Here is an 18,367-nt window from a genome sequence, read left to right as displayed (position 1 = left end):
CTTATGCTGTCAATGAAAATAAAAAGCCTAAATAAACCAATCTTTGCTTGATATTGTGGGAACCACTTTCAATTGAGTTGAACTTGTGTAAGTAAACTTTTAATTTTGTCTTTAAATGTAAACGGTGTAAAAAAACAAAAAAACAAAAACGAAAACATTTTTCCTTTTAAACTCTGTTTTTTCTTGCTCTGTTAACTTCATCCAGTAACCATCTTCGATCTTACAAAAAATAATAATAATAACACTATTGTGTATTGATAATCATTTATAAAGGCATCAAGATATCCTGATACTGGTTTTCATAGTGATGTTTATCGAAATAGGCTTAAACGACCGTGGGTGACGTAATGGGAAGTCCCAGCTACAGCACGAGTCAATCAACAAATCCTTTGTCGTCTTCCTAACGCATAGTCCGCGTGTCGAGATAAAGGACACACAAGTATTGAATTAAAATTAATTTGTTGCATGATTTTTCCGTAGACCATGTGAATACTAGTCCCCCTACCGGCGCCACGGACCACACCTTGGGAACCACTCTCACGTAACCGGAAGCAGTCAAAGACGACTTCCGGGTGTCCCTTTTGTTGATCACCGGATATTTGTTTGTCGGTCTCTTTTTTTTTTTTTTTTAGAACTATTAATAAGCCGTTGTTGTCCATTCCTATCTCTCTAGATTGATTTATCGAATCGTATTGTGTCACCAACAGAGGCATCACTCAAACTGGACGGCGGGGGTTTCGTACAGAAACACGGTGTTAATTGTCCGGCCCGAGGCTAGGCTAATGTTAGCCTAGCGTTAGCTGAAGTCCTGCTAGCTGGCGTGAGCTTGCGTAAAAGCTGTCACTGTAAACTGGCTTTTTTTTTTTTTTTTTTTTTTTTTTTTTTAAAGTCAGCTGTTCACCCGCGACATTAATAAGAGCGTTAAAAAAAAAAAAAATAAACACGAAGAAACATGGCAGTTGTCAACGAAGGTGCCCTGAAGAAAATGCTGAAGGTAAGTCTGCTGCTTCTGGTGCTGTTCGCTGAGGTTAGTTAGGTGAACGTTTCCTGGAAGTGGTTGTGGTCTAAAACGAGGTTTTGATCCATTGAGTCCGTCAAACATTTTGATTTTATTTAAAAAAAAATAATAATAATAATAATTTAAAAAAAAAAAGACTCAGTCACGTGATGCGTTGAGATATCTCTGTTATACTTCACAGTATAGCTCAGCTACGTCAGTAATAACATCATTGTTAACATCACGTGTTTAACATCGAGTCACCTCTCAGTGTTTTATCATTTGAATATGGTTATGAGTCGTGATACGGTACCCAGTTACTTTTCTATGGTTGCTGTTATAATGAAGCAAATACCACTTTTTTTGTTTTGTTTTTGTTCTTCCATTTAGTGTATGTCCTTTTAGTCCTTTATGTCCATTTAAGATAAAAGTACTCTTTATTAATTTCCAATAATCCAAGGGCAGGTCTCAGGTCTTATTAAGGCCATGATCAATCATTTGCATCGTGCAAATGACCGGCTTAGTGATATGTTTACTTCAACAGGATGATTAACAAATGAAATATATCCACACCTGACCCCAATTTATAATATAGTACTTTCAAAAACACAATGCCGTGTGACTTTGTACAGGATTAGAGCGAAAGCGGATAATCCAGTTTTAGTTGCAGGTGTCAATCTGACTTCAGCAAACCAGTGTGGCAGGTCCTGCTTTGAATTTTGACTTTGGCACAGTGTGTAATGACCTCATTGAGTTTGTTCACACCTGAAATTAACCTGGGTCTGGTGTGATCCAATCACAAGTGGGCAGCTGAAGTGCGTCTGTTCACACTAGTTTTAGGCGTCTCCTCATGCTTCTCTAACATCACCTACGTAAACAAACAAGTAAAAATAAACATGCGAATACACAGAGACGCAAGGACAGAGGTGATGATCCAAAACACTTTTCATGAAATGAAACCGTTTGACTTTTGTTAATGTCTGAACACTGTTAGAATTTCACAACCTGAAGCGTCAGCAGCGAATTCAGCAGATTTTTTCCTGTATAGAAAATGATGATGGGACTCTTCCACGATTGTAGGTAAACTTCCAAATATACGAATAAAAAAAACATACTAAATCCGGAGGATGAAACAAGTGGCGGGTTGACAGCCTGTGTTTTTATTTAGTAAGCGGCTGCTTCACAGCCAACAGTTTGGTGAACCTCTCCTACTCTCTTTACAGTTCAGCTGAGCTCGGTAGAGTCTCACAGGAGGCTTTTTCTCTGCTGGATTTTTCTGTTGCTCATTCAAACAAAATCAGTTGAGTAGGTGGGTCCCGTATTATGACCTGGGACACATTAACGTTCACACTGACCGCCTCTGCAAGTAAACAGCTGCAAAGTGTTAGCAATGCTAAAAAAAATACTCCCTCAGCTAACACCTAAATATATTCATTTTGTCAGCTAATGTGTCCACTCGGGAAACCTGTTAGCTGAGTGTCAACAATTTTGTTTGAACTTCAAATGCACTAACGTTTTGTTTACCCCCCCCCCCCCCCCGTCCCCTTTTGTTCTTATTGTCCAGCAATACAAATACAGAGATCTGACTGTTCGTGAGATAACCAATGTCATCTCCCAGTACAAGGACTTGAAGCCGGTGATGGATGCTTATGGTAAATGGAATAATACTGATCTCCTGTTTTTGACTGTCTGGTTTTTGGTCATATGACGCTTTGAATCTTTTTGTATTTCAGTGTTTAATGATGGCTCCACAAGAGATCTGATGAGCTTGACAGGGACTGTCCCCGTGAGCTACAGAGGTAAAGGATCCTAATCACGAAATAACAGTCTCCCTATAAAGCCTTTTACACATTGTTCTTTCATAGACTCTGACAGCCTGGGACATAGAATGAAAAGTGTTAGATTCTTTTTATAAACTGCATCTTGTGTTGTGTTGCGCCCTTAATTTACCAGTTTTCCTACGGTTTAGGCAGTTCACAGCTTAAATTAGAAATTCAGAAATGGGAACATAACTTTGAGCAAAGCATCCTCCAGAGCTTCTTAACATTGAGGTTGGGGCAGGAAACTAAATATTTGCTTGATTTTAAGATTCGTCCTGAGAGAGTGAGAGTGAGAGTGAGAGAGAGAGAGAGAAAAAAATTGTGTGATAATATTGTCGGGACTTAAGACCAGTCAAACTAACTGTGTGTTTGTGTTTCCTGTAGGCAACATCTACAACATCCCAGTGTGTTTGTGGTTGCTGGACACATACCCTTACAACCCCCCCATATGTTTTGTTAAACCTACCAGTGCTATGATGATCAAAACCGGCAAGCACATCGATGCCAACGGCAAAATCTATCTTCCCTATCTGCATGAGTGGAAGCATGTAAGTTTGATCAATGCTATTTACAATCCGTGTTAAGCATAGTTATTTTTTTTTTTAGGTATTATAAAAGGGAAAAAGGTTAAGTGTCTGCACACTAACATACAGCTCCAAAAAAAAAAAAACAGTTTGGATGGACAAAAGGACAGCATTTTAGTGTGCAGACACTCTCCTTGTTTTCCCTCATCAACCTTCTTGTCAAAACGAGGCCATCATGTGGACCACAAATGTAACCGTGGCTGTACATATTTTTGGAACTCTTGACTTGCCTGATGATATTCTGCATTTGTTGACTCGCTCAATAGAAGTCATCCTTCACCGCATGTCTTACAGCCTCAGTCGGACCTGTACGGTCTGATTCAGGTGATGATCGTGGTGTTTGGAGAGGAGCCCCCTGTGTTTTCTCGCCCCACCGCGCAAGCCCCCTACCAGCCCTTTCAAGCAGCTGGACCCCCAAATCGTAAGTGAGATACGTTTGTTGTAATCGAGGTAATCTCAGGGGCCGGGGCATTGTATGAAAACGGTCAAACTGAATCACCACGAACTTCTAACAAAGTGATAAAGTGCTGATATAAATCATTTTTAAGGCTCAGTAACTCTTAGTAAATTGAAAACTTTCTATTATTTCAGTCCCCCATTTATGTCATGGATAGCAGTCTAAATATTAGAAACACCATTCTGTCAAAAATGAAATACAGCTCGTAAGAACCACAAACTACACCTTATCAAAATGTCCATAAAGTTGAATTGACACCTTTCTAAATCAGCTGGAGTGTTTCCCAATAAATTGATTGAATAAAACCTCTGGTATCAATAATTTCCTTTCAACTTGATCTTTAAAATAGAAAGTTGTTGTCATACAAATCAATTGTCAGCTGATTTTTGCAAACGTAAAGTTTAACCTAAAGGGGGAACAAGATGTCAAAACACATGTTGGTCATTGTTACAAATACAAAAAGCAATATTTTCAGACGTCCCAACATCTCACTTGAGGGAGACCGCCAAACGGATTTGTTACCTGCTGCAATTATATGAAGTTTTATCACAGCTTACTGTGTTGTAGTTTAGTATTAAAATGTTAATATTTTAATGTTAAAAAAAAAAAGTGTCGTCATAGCCGATCCCCTGCACATGCATGTGCTTTTAAATAAATAGAGATTTTTTTTTTTTTTTAGTTTTTTTTTCTTTCTCTGGAGACGGTGTTGTGTGAAGTGGCTCTTTTATGATTTGTCTTTTTTTTTGTGAAAGATGACATAGTCACAGTAGTTTCTATTATAAATTAACACCCAGGCACAGTTAGAGATTAATACTAGAGTATGGGTTTGCCGTTATCATTGAACAGAGCATTTCTGTGAAATAATTGATTTAGTTTGACGTTAAAATGTCAGAAAATAATCTTCAACGATTATATCTGTGAACGTTTGTATTACGGCTGATGTACGTGTGCGGAAACAACGTCCTTATCGTCGCGTCATGTTGGAAGCGGGTGCATTTATTTCCTTCAGCGCCGGGTGGCGCTCACACATCACTGCAACACACCCTTAAAACTTGAAGGAAACCCGCGCGTGACAAAAAGAGATGAAGAATATTGTGATTTGTGTCCTCAGCTCTGATTGTTTGCATTATTTCTATCCACCTCAGCTTCCTACATGCCCGGCATGCCCGCGGTCTCACCGTACGGCCCAAATCCTAACTCTGGGTAAGATGTTTGGCGAACAGTTTTCAACCCTCTCGGCCAGCTTGCACATGTCCGGTGCATCTCCCAACAAGCAGGTCCCAGAGTGTTTGTTTTTGTGCTTTCTGCAACAGCTCACCTTTACATTAGCGTATTTATCACTAGGAACCCTGTACAACTGGCTCAGTTTCATTGATAGCTTGAAGGTAAAGATGGGTGTTTGAGTTGTTTGAAAACAGAACACGTGAAGGGTCACTTTGTTCATCATGTAATCACGTTTTCAGAGGATACCCACCTTACCAGTACCCAGGGGGAAACTCTTACCCAGCCAGTGCTGGACCTGCACACTACCCCTCCCAGACTCCAGTCTCCACAGTGGGTATGTATTACCTTCCTTTTTTCTTTTTTTTTTCTTCTTCTCACGGGTACATTTGAAAGTTGAATTTCGCACAGTGTTTAATTTCTTAGTAAAAAAAAACCACAATAACTTTCCATGGTCTTGAGTTAACCCTGAATGAATACACTCGACCTTTTGACTCAAACTCTCTCACCCTGTGAGTGACTTCAGTGGCGCGCCGGGCCACCAGTGAAAGGTCGCCGGTGTAACCAGAGTGGAGGGTATTAAAGGCCAAAGGGTAGGATGGACCTGAGTGGAAGGGAGCAGTCGAGGACTGGCGTGCAGGAAGAGCTTTAGCCGTCTCCTATATTTAGTAAAGCAGAAGAAACGGGTTTTCTTGTAGGCTGAGTCAACTCTGACATTTGTGGTGCTGACTGCAGACTGTACGTCAGGTGGTCTTGACTCTGAAGACGTCCATCGGTGTATTGACACTCGCGTAACCTGGGATTTGTCGGCCATTTGAGCGTTTTTTTGTTCATGTACGTAGGAACAAAAGAAAAAAAAACCTGAAGCATACAATTGTAGTATTGTAAACGATAACAGAGCTTCAATAAAATACCTAATGAATAAATAAATGAATGAGCAATTAATGTCAACTAATTAAAGGTTGTGGATAAAGGAAAAACCTGAAGATACGTTTGGAGGAGCATACGAGTTTAGAGAGTGTAATTGGTGTTTGACTTTGAGAACTGGTTTACTAAGACTCTTGATGTGTTTTTTTTGATACCACTCTGTACATATTTATGCCTTGCTGCTCAATTTCTCCGTGGTGCTTCTTTGCATTGACTTTAGATGCCAGTGACTCTAGCAAATGGAACATTGTTCAGTGTGCCCAACATGTCGTATAGTCATGAGCTCATCAGGAGGTGTGAGTTTGTACGCGACATTCATTTCTATTCCACATTAAACAACCGCCATGTGAAGATAGATATAATAATGGGTGTATGTTCAGTATTTTATACCAGGCTTAGGTAAGGATATTGTTTGAGTGTTAAAGTTGTTTTTTTCCCGTTTCATTTACAATTCACTGTCTCACATGACTTTTAATCTCTTCCTCTTAAGGCCCGAACAGAGACGGCACCATTGGCGAGGACACGATTCGTGCGTCTCTGATTTCCGCTGTGAGCGACAAGCTTCGCTGGAGGATGAAGGAGGAGATGGACAGAGCTCAGGCGGAGTTGGATGCCCTGAAGCGAACGGAGGAGGACCTGAAGAAAGGGCATCAGAAACTGGAGGAGATGGTCTCGAGACTGGACCAGGAAGTGGTGAGTTACGCTCATCTTTTCGGCGTTAAATCTTTATTTCATTGTTTTCCCCTGTCTTCCACTGTTATCTTACAGTATTTACAAATACTTTTGTTTTTCTGGTGACGCCGCCGCCACTAGTCTGAGGTCGACAGGAACATCGAGCTGCTGAAGAGAAAAGACGAGGAGCTGAGTGAAGCTCTGGAGAAAATGGAGAACCAGTCGGAGAACAACGACATCGATGACGTCATCGTGCCCACGGCTCCACTGTACAAACAGATCCTGAACCTGTATGCTGAGGAGAACGCAATCGAGGACACGATCTTCTACCTGGGAGAAGCCCTCCGCAGGGGCGTCATAGACCTGGAGGTTTTTCTCAAGGTAACCATGTCGACAGGAATAGGGACAAGCACAGGCACGCTTAGGTCCTATTTGGTTTCAGCCTCGTTGACTCTTATTTTCTTCTTTTACAGCACGTACGCCTCCTGTCCAGAAAGCAGTTCCAGCTTCGAGCTCTCATGCAGAAAGCCCGCAAGACCGCCGGGCTGAGTGACCTTTACTGACCCACACTGACTTATCTGGAAACGTTCATATCTTCACCCTCCTTAATCTCTTTCTCTTCCTCCCGCCGTTTTACTCTTCTTTTTTTTTTCTAATGTCTTCTTGTATACCAAACAGCTGCTCTCTTTTTTTTTTTTTTTAATTCTACACAAAGATCTGTTCTTTGTGAGACAGGAATCTGAACAGCAGCAACAAAGACAAACTACATTAATGAAGAATTGTGAAACATCACGGTGGTCACGTGTATTTTGATCGAACTAAACACGTCTTCGAGGTCATTATGCAGTAACACACATGACCCAGACATGACATCTATACTTTTGTGTCCCAATATTCTTTAAAGCCACTGTCACCACTGTGAACCAGGTACCGTGGTCGACATGACAACCTGCTCAACACGCATGCCATATTGGTAACATTTAGGTGCAAGCTAGTTGTGTGCGTGTGTGTGTGTGTGTGCGTGCGTGCGTGCGTGCGTGCGTGTGCGTGTGTGTGTGAGTGAGTGTGACATTTGTCCGGAGGGTTTGTACTCTTTAACTGGGCTGACGTACAGTCAGTTTGTGTGTCGACTTGTATACAGTAAGCTGCACGGCAGAGTAGCCCACAGGTTCTGTAAGCGATCCCTTTGTCAGACAAATTCATTTGGCTAGTAAGCACAAATGTTAGGGGCTGGGAGAGAGGGGCTCTGTAGAGACCTCCATACGTCCACGCCCTTCACGTTGAAAAGATTAGGCTCTGATATATCGTAAATACCCAGGGCAACTTTTCGGGAAGAACAGGGGTTCAGCCTCAGGATTTATGCTGTACGAGTTCTGGGTCAAGTTGAGTAACCACAGAGCTTTTTAATCCAGCAGAAGTGATGACAAACACGGACCCGAGCTGTCGTGTTGGGTCAGTTACCGAGCTGAGATTTGAGCTCCGATGCCATTTGCCCACATTACTCCAAAAAGTTTTTTGTTTTTCCCCCCCCCTTTTGTGTCTCCCTATGTTGGTGTGAGTGAAGTTCTTTGTGTCAGCTGCTCAGGTCTACCCTCCAGTCTGACTGCATTAACCAGTCAATCATGTACAGTAGTTGTTTCACTCTGTACAAATTCGCTAATTAAGGTGGATGGCAGTCTTGGCATACTTAATTCTGAGGTATTTCACAGGAAATTCTGTTGTTCTCTTTGTTTACTTTTCTTCTTTTTCCCCCCCCTTGTGCTGTCCACTCATTCTCAGTGCTGCTGAGAAGTTTAGGTTTTCAGTAACAGTAAGGAAAACGTTGTGAATAAAGCCGAGTTAAGTTAGAGGGTACAAAAAAACAAAAAAAAAAAAAAAAAGAACTATTGTACTAATCGAAAAAGTTAACTTATGTAAAGTTTGGTCTCATTTAAATTAGCCTTTTACTAAATGCACTTTGAATTGTATGATAGAGTATGTTATTTTGTTTCTTGTTTTCAATTCAACCATAGCCCACCTGTTCTTTTATATCTGTAGATTTATGTAAATCAGTACAAATAAAAGAAATCTGATTTAACGTGCCGTCTCTATCTGATCATTGCGATAGAATTTTAATGTCGTTTTTATAATTGTTTGGCTATTAATCAGAGAAAAGTTGCATCTAATAGTAAATTTTGTCCGTCATATCTTCTGCAAACTCAAAACTACATTTAACAATATTTGCAAACCAGCTGAAATAAACAGCTTTTCGAATCCAGGGATTACTTCTTTTGAAACGAACTCAAAGATCCTTTGCAGGGGCAGCAGTGTAAAAATGCATTTGGTGTGGTCATATATCATTCGGCCCAACAACAGTTAGTGACCACGTTTCGATGGCCTGCATAAAAACCTGCATTTCTGCCCTGCTTTGACCCGTGGCTGCGGAGTGAAAGCCGGTGAGTCAGCGGTTTTGCAGAGGCATCCAATCTGCCTTTTGCCACGTTGGGCGACAAACACGGGAAGGAACACAAAGACAGACTTGTATCATTATCCTGGCAGATTTATTTGACGTTACGACAAATCATAATCAACATCCAGCTGCCATGACAGGTACGGTTCAGTAAGTCAGCGAGTGATTGATAAAGCTAATCGAATGTTATAACACTACATAAATAGATCGTAACAGTATTAACAGTTATAAATACTATACGTTTATCTTTTGATGTCCTTTTTTTTTTTTTTCGCCCCAGAGTCTGGCGGAGGAAAAATAAATACAAAACCTTTTGAGGGCATTTAGGGCGCGCAAACAAACAACACCTTCAGAACGGTTCTATTCTGTTATGATCCATAACCTGACCCGTTAGCTCGTGATCCAAGCTGACTCTTTCCCACTGGATCTCTGTTTGAGTTATATTATATTAAGATATTTTTTTTTTAGCAACCCTTTAATTCTCTAGGATCTAAACTCTGCTACTTCTTGTTGCTACTATAAAACCCTGTCCATTAATTTAGTTCTTCTGTCAGTGCACTTGCGGTTAGGTTTGTTTCAAAAAGGCTTCAGGGCCCAGTAGTAGATGTAACATTGCTTCACGCAAGTGATAAGGTACTTTGGTATCACAGGATTTTGGCCAGGTGATTTATGCAGCAGAGTTGTTCTGACTGTGGGCAGACAGGAAGCCCTCCTGATAGAGAATGGAATGTCTCTATTATACTCCAAATACAAAATAAACAGAGATTTACCAAGTGGAAAAAGACAACCAGTAACAACCACAGAATCAATACAAACTATGACAAAGGAGTGTAGAGAAGAGGCAGCGACAGCACACACTAACAGTCAACATACAGCACGCAGAGTATATACGCTCAATACGCAACGGCCTTCTGATTCTAGAACAGACAGGACAACATAAAGCTCCGACACAGTTTGAACTCGAAGGCTAAAGATACGAGCTTCTTAGAATTCAGTCATGGAGGGACAATTGCGGTCGGGAGGTGGCGAAGGAAACGACAACCGTGTGTGAATATCTGAAAGTGGGTTTGACTGGTTTAGTTACAAGCACTTGGCTTTTTTTTTTTTTTTTTTTTTTTTGATATTCAGAGGTCTCACTCGCCCATCGCCGCGAGTGACTTGGGAGGTACGGTAGGAGGGAGTCGGCCGCACGGCGTTTGGTGTGACTTCAGGGAGGACTGGAGAAATCAGAGGAGCGCTCTTCACAGGGTGAGCTCCTTCTGGACGCCCCACAGGGTCTCAGCGCTCTTCACCAGCTGCTTCTCCTCATCCGGCTTCAGTGTCATGTGAATGACATCGGTCAGGCCGCTGTTGCCCAGGACGCAGGGGATGCTCAGGAAGACCTCATCCTTCACTCCATGCATGCCCTATTTGATAAAGGAAGATGGAAGAAATCGGAAAGGACACGGTGAGCAGGTCAGCTTTGTGACATCTGCAGAATGCACGGCACGTTTGAATGAAGAAAGCAACTTAGCAAAATGGGATTTGCCACAATCTCCTCACCTGGACCAGTGTGGACACTGGGTGGACTTTGTGCATGTTCTTCATGATGCTCTCCACGAGGTCAGCCACAGACATGCCGATGGCCCAGGAAGTGTAGCCCTTCAGCTTGATAACCTCATAGGCTCTGCAGTTTGCACAAATAATAATAAGAAGAAGATTAAAGTTAGAAATGTGTGCCTGTCGGACTGAGCAGAAAATCTGAGCTGTCAGTTTATTTTGATAGTTCTCTAATATCTTTCATTTTCTATCCATCCCTCTTGACATGCCAAGAACTCAGTTATTTCCATGAAAGAGGCAGAAAATTGATTGGGGCCTGTTCATCAGTATCTTAGTTTATAGTTGTCACTCCATGATCCCAGCTGCTCTGGGCTTGATATCTGCATGCGGAGAGTGTGCATGTGATTTAGCTGACTGAATTTAAGATGAACACAGTGCACCGTAACTTCAAATCCGTAGTGTACAATGTAATTTCATAAATACTTTGAAAACAATTCACACAAACAAGGCAAGGATATCCTCCTGCTGCATACACATCGCACCTTTCCTGATATTAGTTCCTCATTGTCGAGGCCTCCTTTGTGTACTTTTCCCCTCTGTCTTTGTCCCCGTTATGAAATCTTTTATTTCACAACTGATATCTTCACAGACCGTTATGATAAATGACTCACTGGGTTGTGCACGGCTGACCTCTCTGAAGACCCGGTGAGGGCCAGATAAGTCAGGCTGACTGGCTGGCAGTACAATGGTGGTGCAATATCAAGCTTTGCAGGGCAAACTTTTGCATCACGTAACTATCAGAGAAATCACACAACTCCATGATAAAAAAATTAAAAAAAAAAAAAAAAAATACAATGCTGATTATAGATAGGTCATATAATACCTTAAATTTTCATTTATTATTATTCATTTGAAAAATAAAGCATTTTCTTAAACAGGGTTTAATAATGCCAGGCCTTTAAATAGGGAAGACCCAGGGGAGCAAATGAGTTGATGAGCACTACTCTACATTATAACATTACAGGGAAAGGCACAGTGGAGTTGTTTGTAAGGTAGTTCAGGGTGTTCTTTAAGCTCATTGGTGGATCATTGTTCAATAAGCTTTACTCACCCATCAACCACCATCTTATGCACTTCTTTCCAGTGCTCGCTGTCACCCTCAGCTCCCATCTGTGGGTTGAGGGCTTGGAGAGAAACTCCAGCAACATTCACACCACTCCACACGGGCACTATGAGAAACAGTCAGACATTTAAAACAACAAAAAAAAAGGGATAAATTAGTCAATTCTACAACGCAAATTGTACATACAAGTCCAGTCATAGCAACACGAATCGTACAAGTGATGTGGCTGCTCTATCTTAAAAGAGGTCACGGAAAGGTCACGGACCAATCCACGGGGGAGGTCTAGCAGGGGGTTTATTTTTAGTCAGATCTGCATACCACTGGAGTCCCCGTGCTCTCCGATGATCCAGCCGTGGCAGCTGGAAGGGTGGAGGTGGAGCTTCTCTCCCATGAGGTGGCGGAAACGGGCAGAATCCAGGTTAGTGCCAGAGCCAATGACGCGGTGACGGGGGAAACCACTCAGCTTCCAGGCCACGTAGGTGAGGATGTCCACTGGGAGCGCGGCGAATGAGAGGAGAAACGATCAGCCGCTCAGCTTCACCGAGGAGATTACGCACGTTTCTTCTGTAACCACACCACACATTCTCCACGCGCACTGATCTGTCTTACCCGGGTTAGAGACCACCAACAGGATGCAGTTGGGGCTGTACTTGACGATGTTGGGGATGATGAATTTAAAGATGTTGACGTTGCGCTGCACCAGATTCAGACGGCTCTCGCCCTCCTGCTGGCGGGCACCGGCGGTCACCACCACCACCTTGGAGTTGGCTGTCACACTGTAGTCTGACAAAGCGACAAAGAAAAAGAGCGTTCTGATGCGGCGACATAATAACAGCTTCGGTGAGGGTTGTGCGGGGTAGGATTAAGAGTCCGACTAGAATGAAAGCAAATGTTTCAAAAGCTAAAAGGAGTTATTTTTGCGCATTCTCACCTTTGTCGGCGACAATCTTGTGCGTCTTGAGGAAGAGGGATCCGTGCTGCAGGTCCATGACTTCACCCTTCAACTTGTCTTCCATCACATCAACCAGGGCCAGCTCATCACACAAGTCCTAAATATATACATATGTGCATAGTGAGTCAATCTAATATGTGGATAGTATAGTATAGTGTAACCATTCATCCATGTCTTGGCTTTTTTTTTTTTTTTTTTTTAGCCGCTTTTGTTAGTTAAAAGACCTTCGACCTGGTTTCTTTTAGCCTCTATCAATCCTCCTCATTGTTATGAGAGGAAAAGTGTGATATAGTGGAAATGCAAAGTTTCCTTTTAATAACGAGGCAGCACACAAGCTTTCCTTTCTGTACTCAGCACACCCTCGCAGCTTATTTGACTGTAGCCTTCTGAGGTTTCTCAGTTCAGAGTCCATTTTGTAGATCCATATCATTCCATTCACCGTGCTCTCGACATGCATTTTTAAATATGTACTTTTCGAGGGTTTACCTAAAGCCCCTGACACTCACCTTGAGCAGTACACTGATGGCGGCGGCCATGCCCACCATGCCGACACCGACCACTGTCACTTTGCTCCTGCTGCCAACAGGCTCCTCCTTCATCACATGGCTGATGAGCTTATCCTTGGTGGACATCTGTAGGAAGTGACGAAACATGGAAAGAGAGTGAAGGGTACAGAAACAACCGTAAGTATATATAAAAGCAAAACAGTAAAGTGATTGGGGAAGAAGAACATAAATGGGTACCGAGAGTAAGAAGGGGAGGAGGAAGGGTGAAAAATGGAATAAGAGATGCAGTAATAGGGTGCTGCATAATGTACACGGTAGTTTGAATGTGTTTTTTTCTGGTAGGCCCACAGAAGAAAATCCATCACTGGTTTCACAATGAAAGAGTCAAACTCGGATTTCCCTTTTTATTTCATCATCATTACAGAACTGAAAGTTTGACATTTTCATAACCCCAAAAAGTTTCATTATTAGAGAAGTCTCCTCTTTCTTATCTTTATTTCCCCGACTGGTTTCCAAACGGAGCTACGCAGAACCTTTTTTTTTAAATCTCCACGGCAACCAACTGCCTGGAGAAGTACTGCGGCCTCTTTTCAAGCAGCGGAAACCCTCCCCAGCTGACGTCACACACCAACCCTTTATGTTTCCTGGTTGAGCAGCCAAGGCTCATGTTTGCAGGCGTTTACATCAGCAGCATGACTCGGCTGCTTCTCCAGTGTTACGTGAAGATGAGCACGTAGTCGAGCACCCGATAGGATAATACAGTTTAATACCACCCAGGGAGGATATTTATGGGTTTGCACACAATAGTAGGATATGGTACACCTAAAATCCCATTATCCAATCATCTCTCCCTCAGAGGTGAACTGAAAGCTTACTAGCCAGCAGAAACTGACCCTGAGGTGTGCTCGGTTTGCTCTATACAAGAGGACCCTTTGTTCACTTACAGTAAAAGATTACTGTACATGTTCTCTTGTGGCTGTAATTCTTTACTGTTGAACTGTGCTGTACACACCAGGCAAATTACTTCCTTAGTAGCATGGCTGAATAAGGATTACAAGGAAGATTATTAGTAGCTGAAAGAACTTGGCGTGATATAAAGAAGGCAGATGGATGTTTTGTGTCAAGTTTAGGATTATGTGAATATCTGGGATTTAACTTAAGCGGCTGCTACACCCGACTGAACGAGTAAAACTACTTTTGTGCTCGCTTGCATTGTCACATATTTTATGACATTTACTTAATTGAAAAACCAACCGGTTATTAAGGATTTATTGAGCTTCCGTTGGGGGGGGGTCATGTATCACAGCCGAGGCCCAGTATCTCATTTTTTTTCACGTTACTAGTTTGCACATGTTGTGCAATACAGAATTTCAGACAGCGTTACCAGGCGAAACAACCAAACTTTCAAAAGTTATCCTCCTGGAGGAATTTTACCATCAGGAAAAAAGGAAAAGGATCTCCTTTCCACTAAGACACAATATTTATCCTCAACTCTTTGCCCAAGAATGACAGTCAGATTCATCAGAAAATGTGAGCGTAACAGTAGGTCAAAATCTTGAAAATCATATATCTAAGCAAAGCAGTGAAGCACCATTGATAACAGACGTATCTGCAACACTCTCGCTAAGATCCTCTCGACCATGGGCCAGCATATGAATGCGGAGCATTTCTTGAGCATTTCTGTGCCTTCAATTATGGCCAAGACTGTCGCCTGGAGATGGATGGTCGCCAGCGGCAGCGGAGTTCACGCGTAAAAACACACTTGTGTAACACTGCGCATATTACGCCGACCTGCTACAGGAAAAACCTGCGGAACATTAGAGCTGTTATATTAACCTTAATACTTTGGTATATTTCCTGTATTGTAAAATGCATGTATGGATTTTGTGAATAAATAACATTTTCCACCATAAGATAATTATAGCCATGCGACCGCATCATTCAGGAAACTGGTGAGCAACAAGTAGAAAACTAAACTTACATAGCTGCATTTTTTTTTAAAATTAAAAAAAACCCTCTATCGGCCTTGTTCACAAATAAACCTTCCTTGCGCAAATGTGAAACACACAGAAACGGTATTAAAAAGTGAAATTGGTTTCAGCCTTAAATCCAATCAATTAACAGTATCGATTAAACAGCGACGCGCCCCTCTCTGCCCTGCGGTTGGCGATGTCCGTTTTTTAAATTTTTTTTAACAACCTTTACTCAGAGAACGAGCACATAATAAATGATCATTTCCGGGTTGAACACAGGCGATATGCTGTCTAATGTCGCAGCCATGATAAACTTTCTTACCTTTACGGTTTCAGTTAAAAACAAGTAAAACACGAGCTGGAATGTCTCTCTGCCTCAAGTGTCGCTTTTCCGCAGAAGTGCTGCTGCTGCTGCTGCCGGTGTGTGTGTGTGTGTGGGGGGCGTGTGTGCGTGTGTGTGTGTGTGTGTGTGTGTGGGGGGGGGGTCTCCCGGTATTTAAAGACAGCCTCCTCTGTGGGCGTTACGCACGTCCATACCTAATGATGGCGGATGTGGCTGTGGATACAGGGCCGTGTTGCGTGTCACGTCCGCGGCAGACAGGATGCACTGAGCTGGAGGAGGTGCGTCACACGGCCCATTCTACTACTCCTTTTTTTTTTTTATTATTTGTAGGCAGCTTTGCTTTTAAAATGGTTAAATTCACGGACGTGCTTTCGTGCGCGTAATGGAGTGTTCCCGACATGCATCTTTGGGGGGATTCTTTAAAGTCCCCAGTTTTTAACGTGTCATTTATCCCAAATGGAACAACAATAGGCCTATTACGTTTTTTTTTTTTAATTACACGTGCTCCATTTCATTTGTCTGTTGCTACGAGTGGGTACATACAATGTGGAAGCTGTTAAAAGGAAACGGTTCACACGGAGTGATTGGATGATATACGCCAGCGTGAGACGACAAGATCGACAGTATTTTCACGCCACCTCCTGTCCAGTTCAAGTTATTGCAAAACAGGCCGGTTTACCCAACCCTTCAGTGTAACAGGCCTTTTGTGTTTCCCGTCTGGGGAATTTTCTTTAGTCAGATGAACCTGACAAAAGACTCCAGAGTTGTGTCACAGTTGCAACATATAGCATTTCCACTTTTTGCATTGTTCTTGATCATCACTTGACGTTGACTGGTGCCAAAAAGTCGTGCCTTCAGACGATCCGGCTCCAGATGTACCGTAGGCTGCGATGTACACACTGTCCTCTGCTCATGTGTGAAATGATGTGTGTTAAAATGTAGCTATTGTGAAAAAAAAACAACCCCATTTCAGATGGGATCCTTTGACCTACATCTAACTGTCGTGACAGGCAGTGAGTAATAAGACGGGCACGAATTTTAGTTTGAAAAGCTCGTGAAACTTATGTCTTATAACGGTTATTAATATTCTGTTTTCCAGTCATGTCGTTTCATTTTCAGTTATAGATATTCACGCAGGTCACCGTAACGACCAGGATGCCAGTGAGAGGAGCGCAGATCGGTGATGCAGATCTTCGACTCTGCGGGTTACTCCTTCGTCGATCTGTTGGTAATGCCTCGGGGGCTTCACCAGGTGGGCTCGCGCTCCTCCCAGTCACGCAAAACAAACAGTGAAGGTGAAAGTTTTGTGTTGTTTCCTTCGTCCTTTTCCCGCCAGTTTAAGGTAACAACCGTCCAAAAAGCGCCGTGAACATATGTTGGTGATAGTTGTTTTCGGAAACTCTAGTGTTATATGAAATAAATATTCATTTTGTAAGGGGTATGTCGCTGTAACAGTTTCGGCAAGGTCAAGTGACATAAGATAACCAAGCAGAGACCGCTCTCACCAACCTGCTCTTACCCTTTGGTTTGTGAACGGCTGTCGTGAGGCCCCGAGTTGGGATATCGGCCGTCGCCGTCTTTCTAGCACAGAGCGGTCCCGAGCTCGCTACATCCCGCCCACTGATCGTCGGAACCTGATTTTCACCACAGGCCTGTCAATCAAACAGACACGCCCCCAAAAACACAGTTTTTGTTCTTTTTTAGGACTATTTTCTAATTAATGACGGGGTTATTTTTAGATGGCCCACCAGAAAACTCAAAAACGTCTAAAATTCCAGAACCAAAGGTTACTAGGACAGAGTTCACCTCTGAGCAGGAACATTCCTTTATTTTGTCGACATTACTATGGGAAATAATGATAATGCTACATTTTTTAGGAGCTTAATAGACAGTACATTTTTGTCAAGCAGCCCACCAGGAGCCCATCAGCCCAGGAAGGAGGTCCCCTTCATGTGTGGTCCTTCTCAAGGTTTCTTCCTTCAGTAGCTGTTAAAGGGTTTTGAGGAGAGTTTTTCCTTGCCCGCTTGAGGGTGGGTGGGTGTCCTGATAGTTCGGTCTTAGAGTGACTAAACTTAAAGAACTAAAGAGAGTTATAATTTTTTTTTAAATATCGCTCAAAACAATACTCAGGTGCCCATATGAATACCGGAAGAATCTCAATCTGATCTCAAAATACTTCAAATATAGTGAATATCCACAGTCCTCGTCCCGTGTAAAAAAAATACATTCTGAAGTGTATCTGAAGTAAATATGAGCCCAAGTTGTCAGACTTTGTCAAATCGAGAAGATATCTTCCAAAGTTATAGTGTTTTTGGTGCAAGACAATTTTTTTTAACCGTTCCGTGTAGCTAAGCAGCATAGTGTCTTCAGGGGATCACTGAAGGGGAAATATTTTCTGAAAAGACTAACTTTGTATGACATCCTCTCGATTTGTCAAAAGTATTGACAGTCTCACTCACCCATTGTTGGTCCTTTTCATTTCATGGGAATAGTTGATATTAAAGTGTCTTGTTGCCTATTTATTCTATCCTTTTCTCATTCTGGGAATCTGTTCACATTCCCTTTTCAGCAGAGGTTTCTAATGCAAAAACTTCTCGGCTGTATGATATGTAGAACAGGAGGCAGAGCCTTCAGCTTTCAGGTACTTCTCCTGTGGAACCAGCTCCCTGCTTCGGTTTGGGAGGCAGACACCCTCTAAACTTTTTAATATTAGGCTTAAAACCTTCTTTTTTTTAAATACTGTATATATAAAGCTTATAGTTAAGGCGTGACCCTTAACCCTTCAGTTCAGGTGACCCTAAACC

The 18,367-nt window shown here is 42.3% G+C and overlaps 2 protein-coding genes across 2 annotated transcripts; one reads left to right on the top strand and one right to left on the bottom strand.

Annotated features, from left to right (window-relative positions):
* Window positions 1-558: 558 nt before the first annotated feature.
* tsg101a (tumor susceptibility 101a) lies at window positions 559-8,755 on the top strand. The gene is made up of 10 exons (XM_069701875.1): window positions 559-994; window positions 2,562-2,649; window positions 2,731-2,796; window positions 3,202-3,365; window positions 3,696-3,822; window positions 5,004-5,061; window positions 5,322-5,416; window positions 6,497-6,699; window positions 6,820-7,059; window positions 7,152-8,755. The coding sequence occupies exons 1-10, from the start codon at window positions 953-955 to the stop codon at window positions 7,239-7,241; spliced, it is 1,173 nt and encodes a 390-aa protein (XP_069557976.1). The 5' UTR covers window positions 559-952; the 3' UTR covers window positions 7,242-8,755.
* A 441-nt stretch (window positions 8,756-9,196) lies between these two features.
* ldha (lactate dehydrogenase A4) lies at window positions 9,197-15,672 on the bottom strand. The gene is made up of 8 exons (XM_069701876.1): window positions 15,543-15,672; window positions 13,248-13,373; window positions 12,721-12,838; window positions 12,399-12,572; window positions 12,108-12,281; window positions 11,778-11,895; window positions 10,670-10,793; window positions 9,197-10,533 (listed from the first exon to the last, which is right to left on the bottom strand). Exons 2-8 carry the CDS (start codon window positions 13,371-13,373, stop codon window positions 10,369-10,371), a joined length of 999 nt encoding a protein of 332 aa, XP_069557977.1. The 5' UTR covers window positions 15,543-15,672; the 3' UTR covers window positions 9,197-10,368.
* Between the last annotated feature and the right edge of the window lie 2,695 nt (window positions 15,673-18,367).

Source organism: Brachyistius frenatus, unplaced genomic scaffold (genome assembly GCF_029030835.1).
Source record: "Brachyistius frenatus isolate BFR_SWC_R1_liver_20210118 unplaced genomic scaffold, ASM2903083v1 Contig_39, whole genome shotgun sequence".
Taxonomy (NCBI): Eukaryota; Metazoa; Chordata; class Actinopteri; family Embiotocidae; genus Brachyistius; species Brachyistius frenatus.
This window is presented reverse-complemented; position numbering and strand designations above follow the sequence as displayed.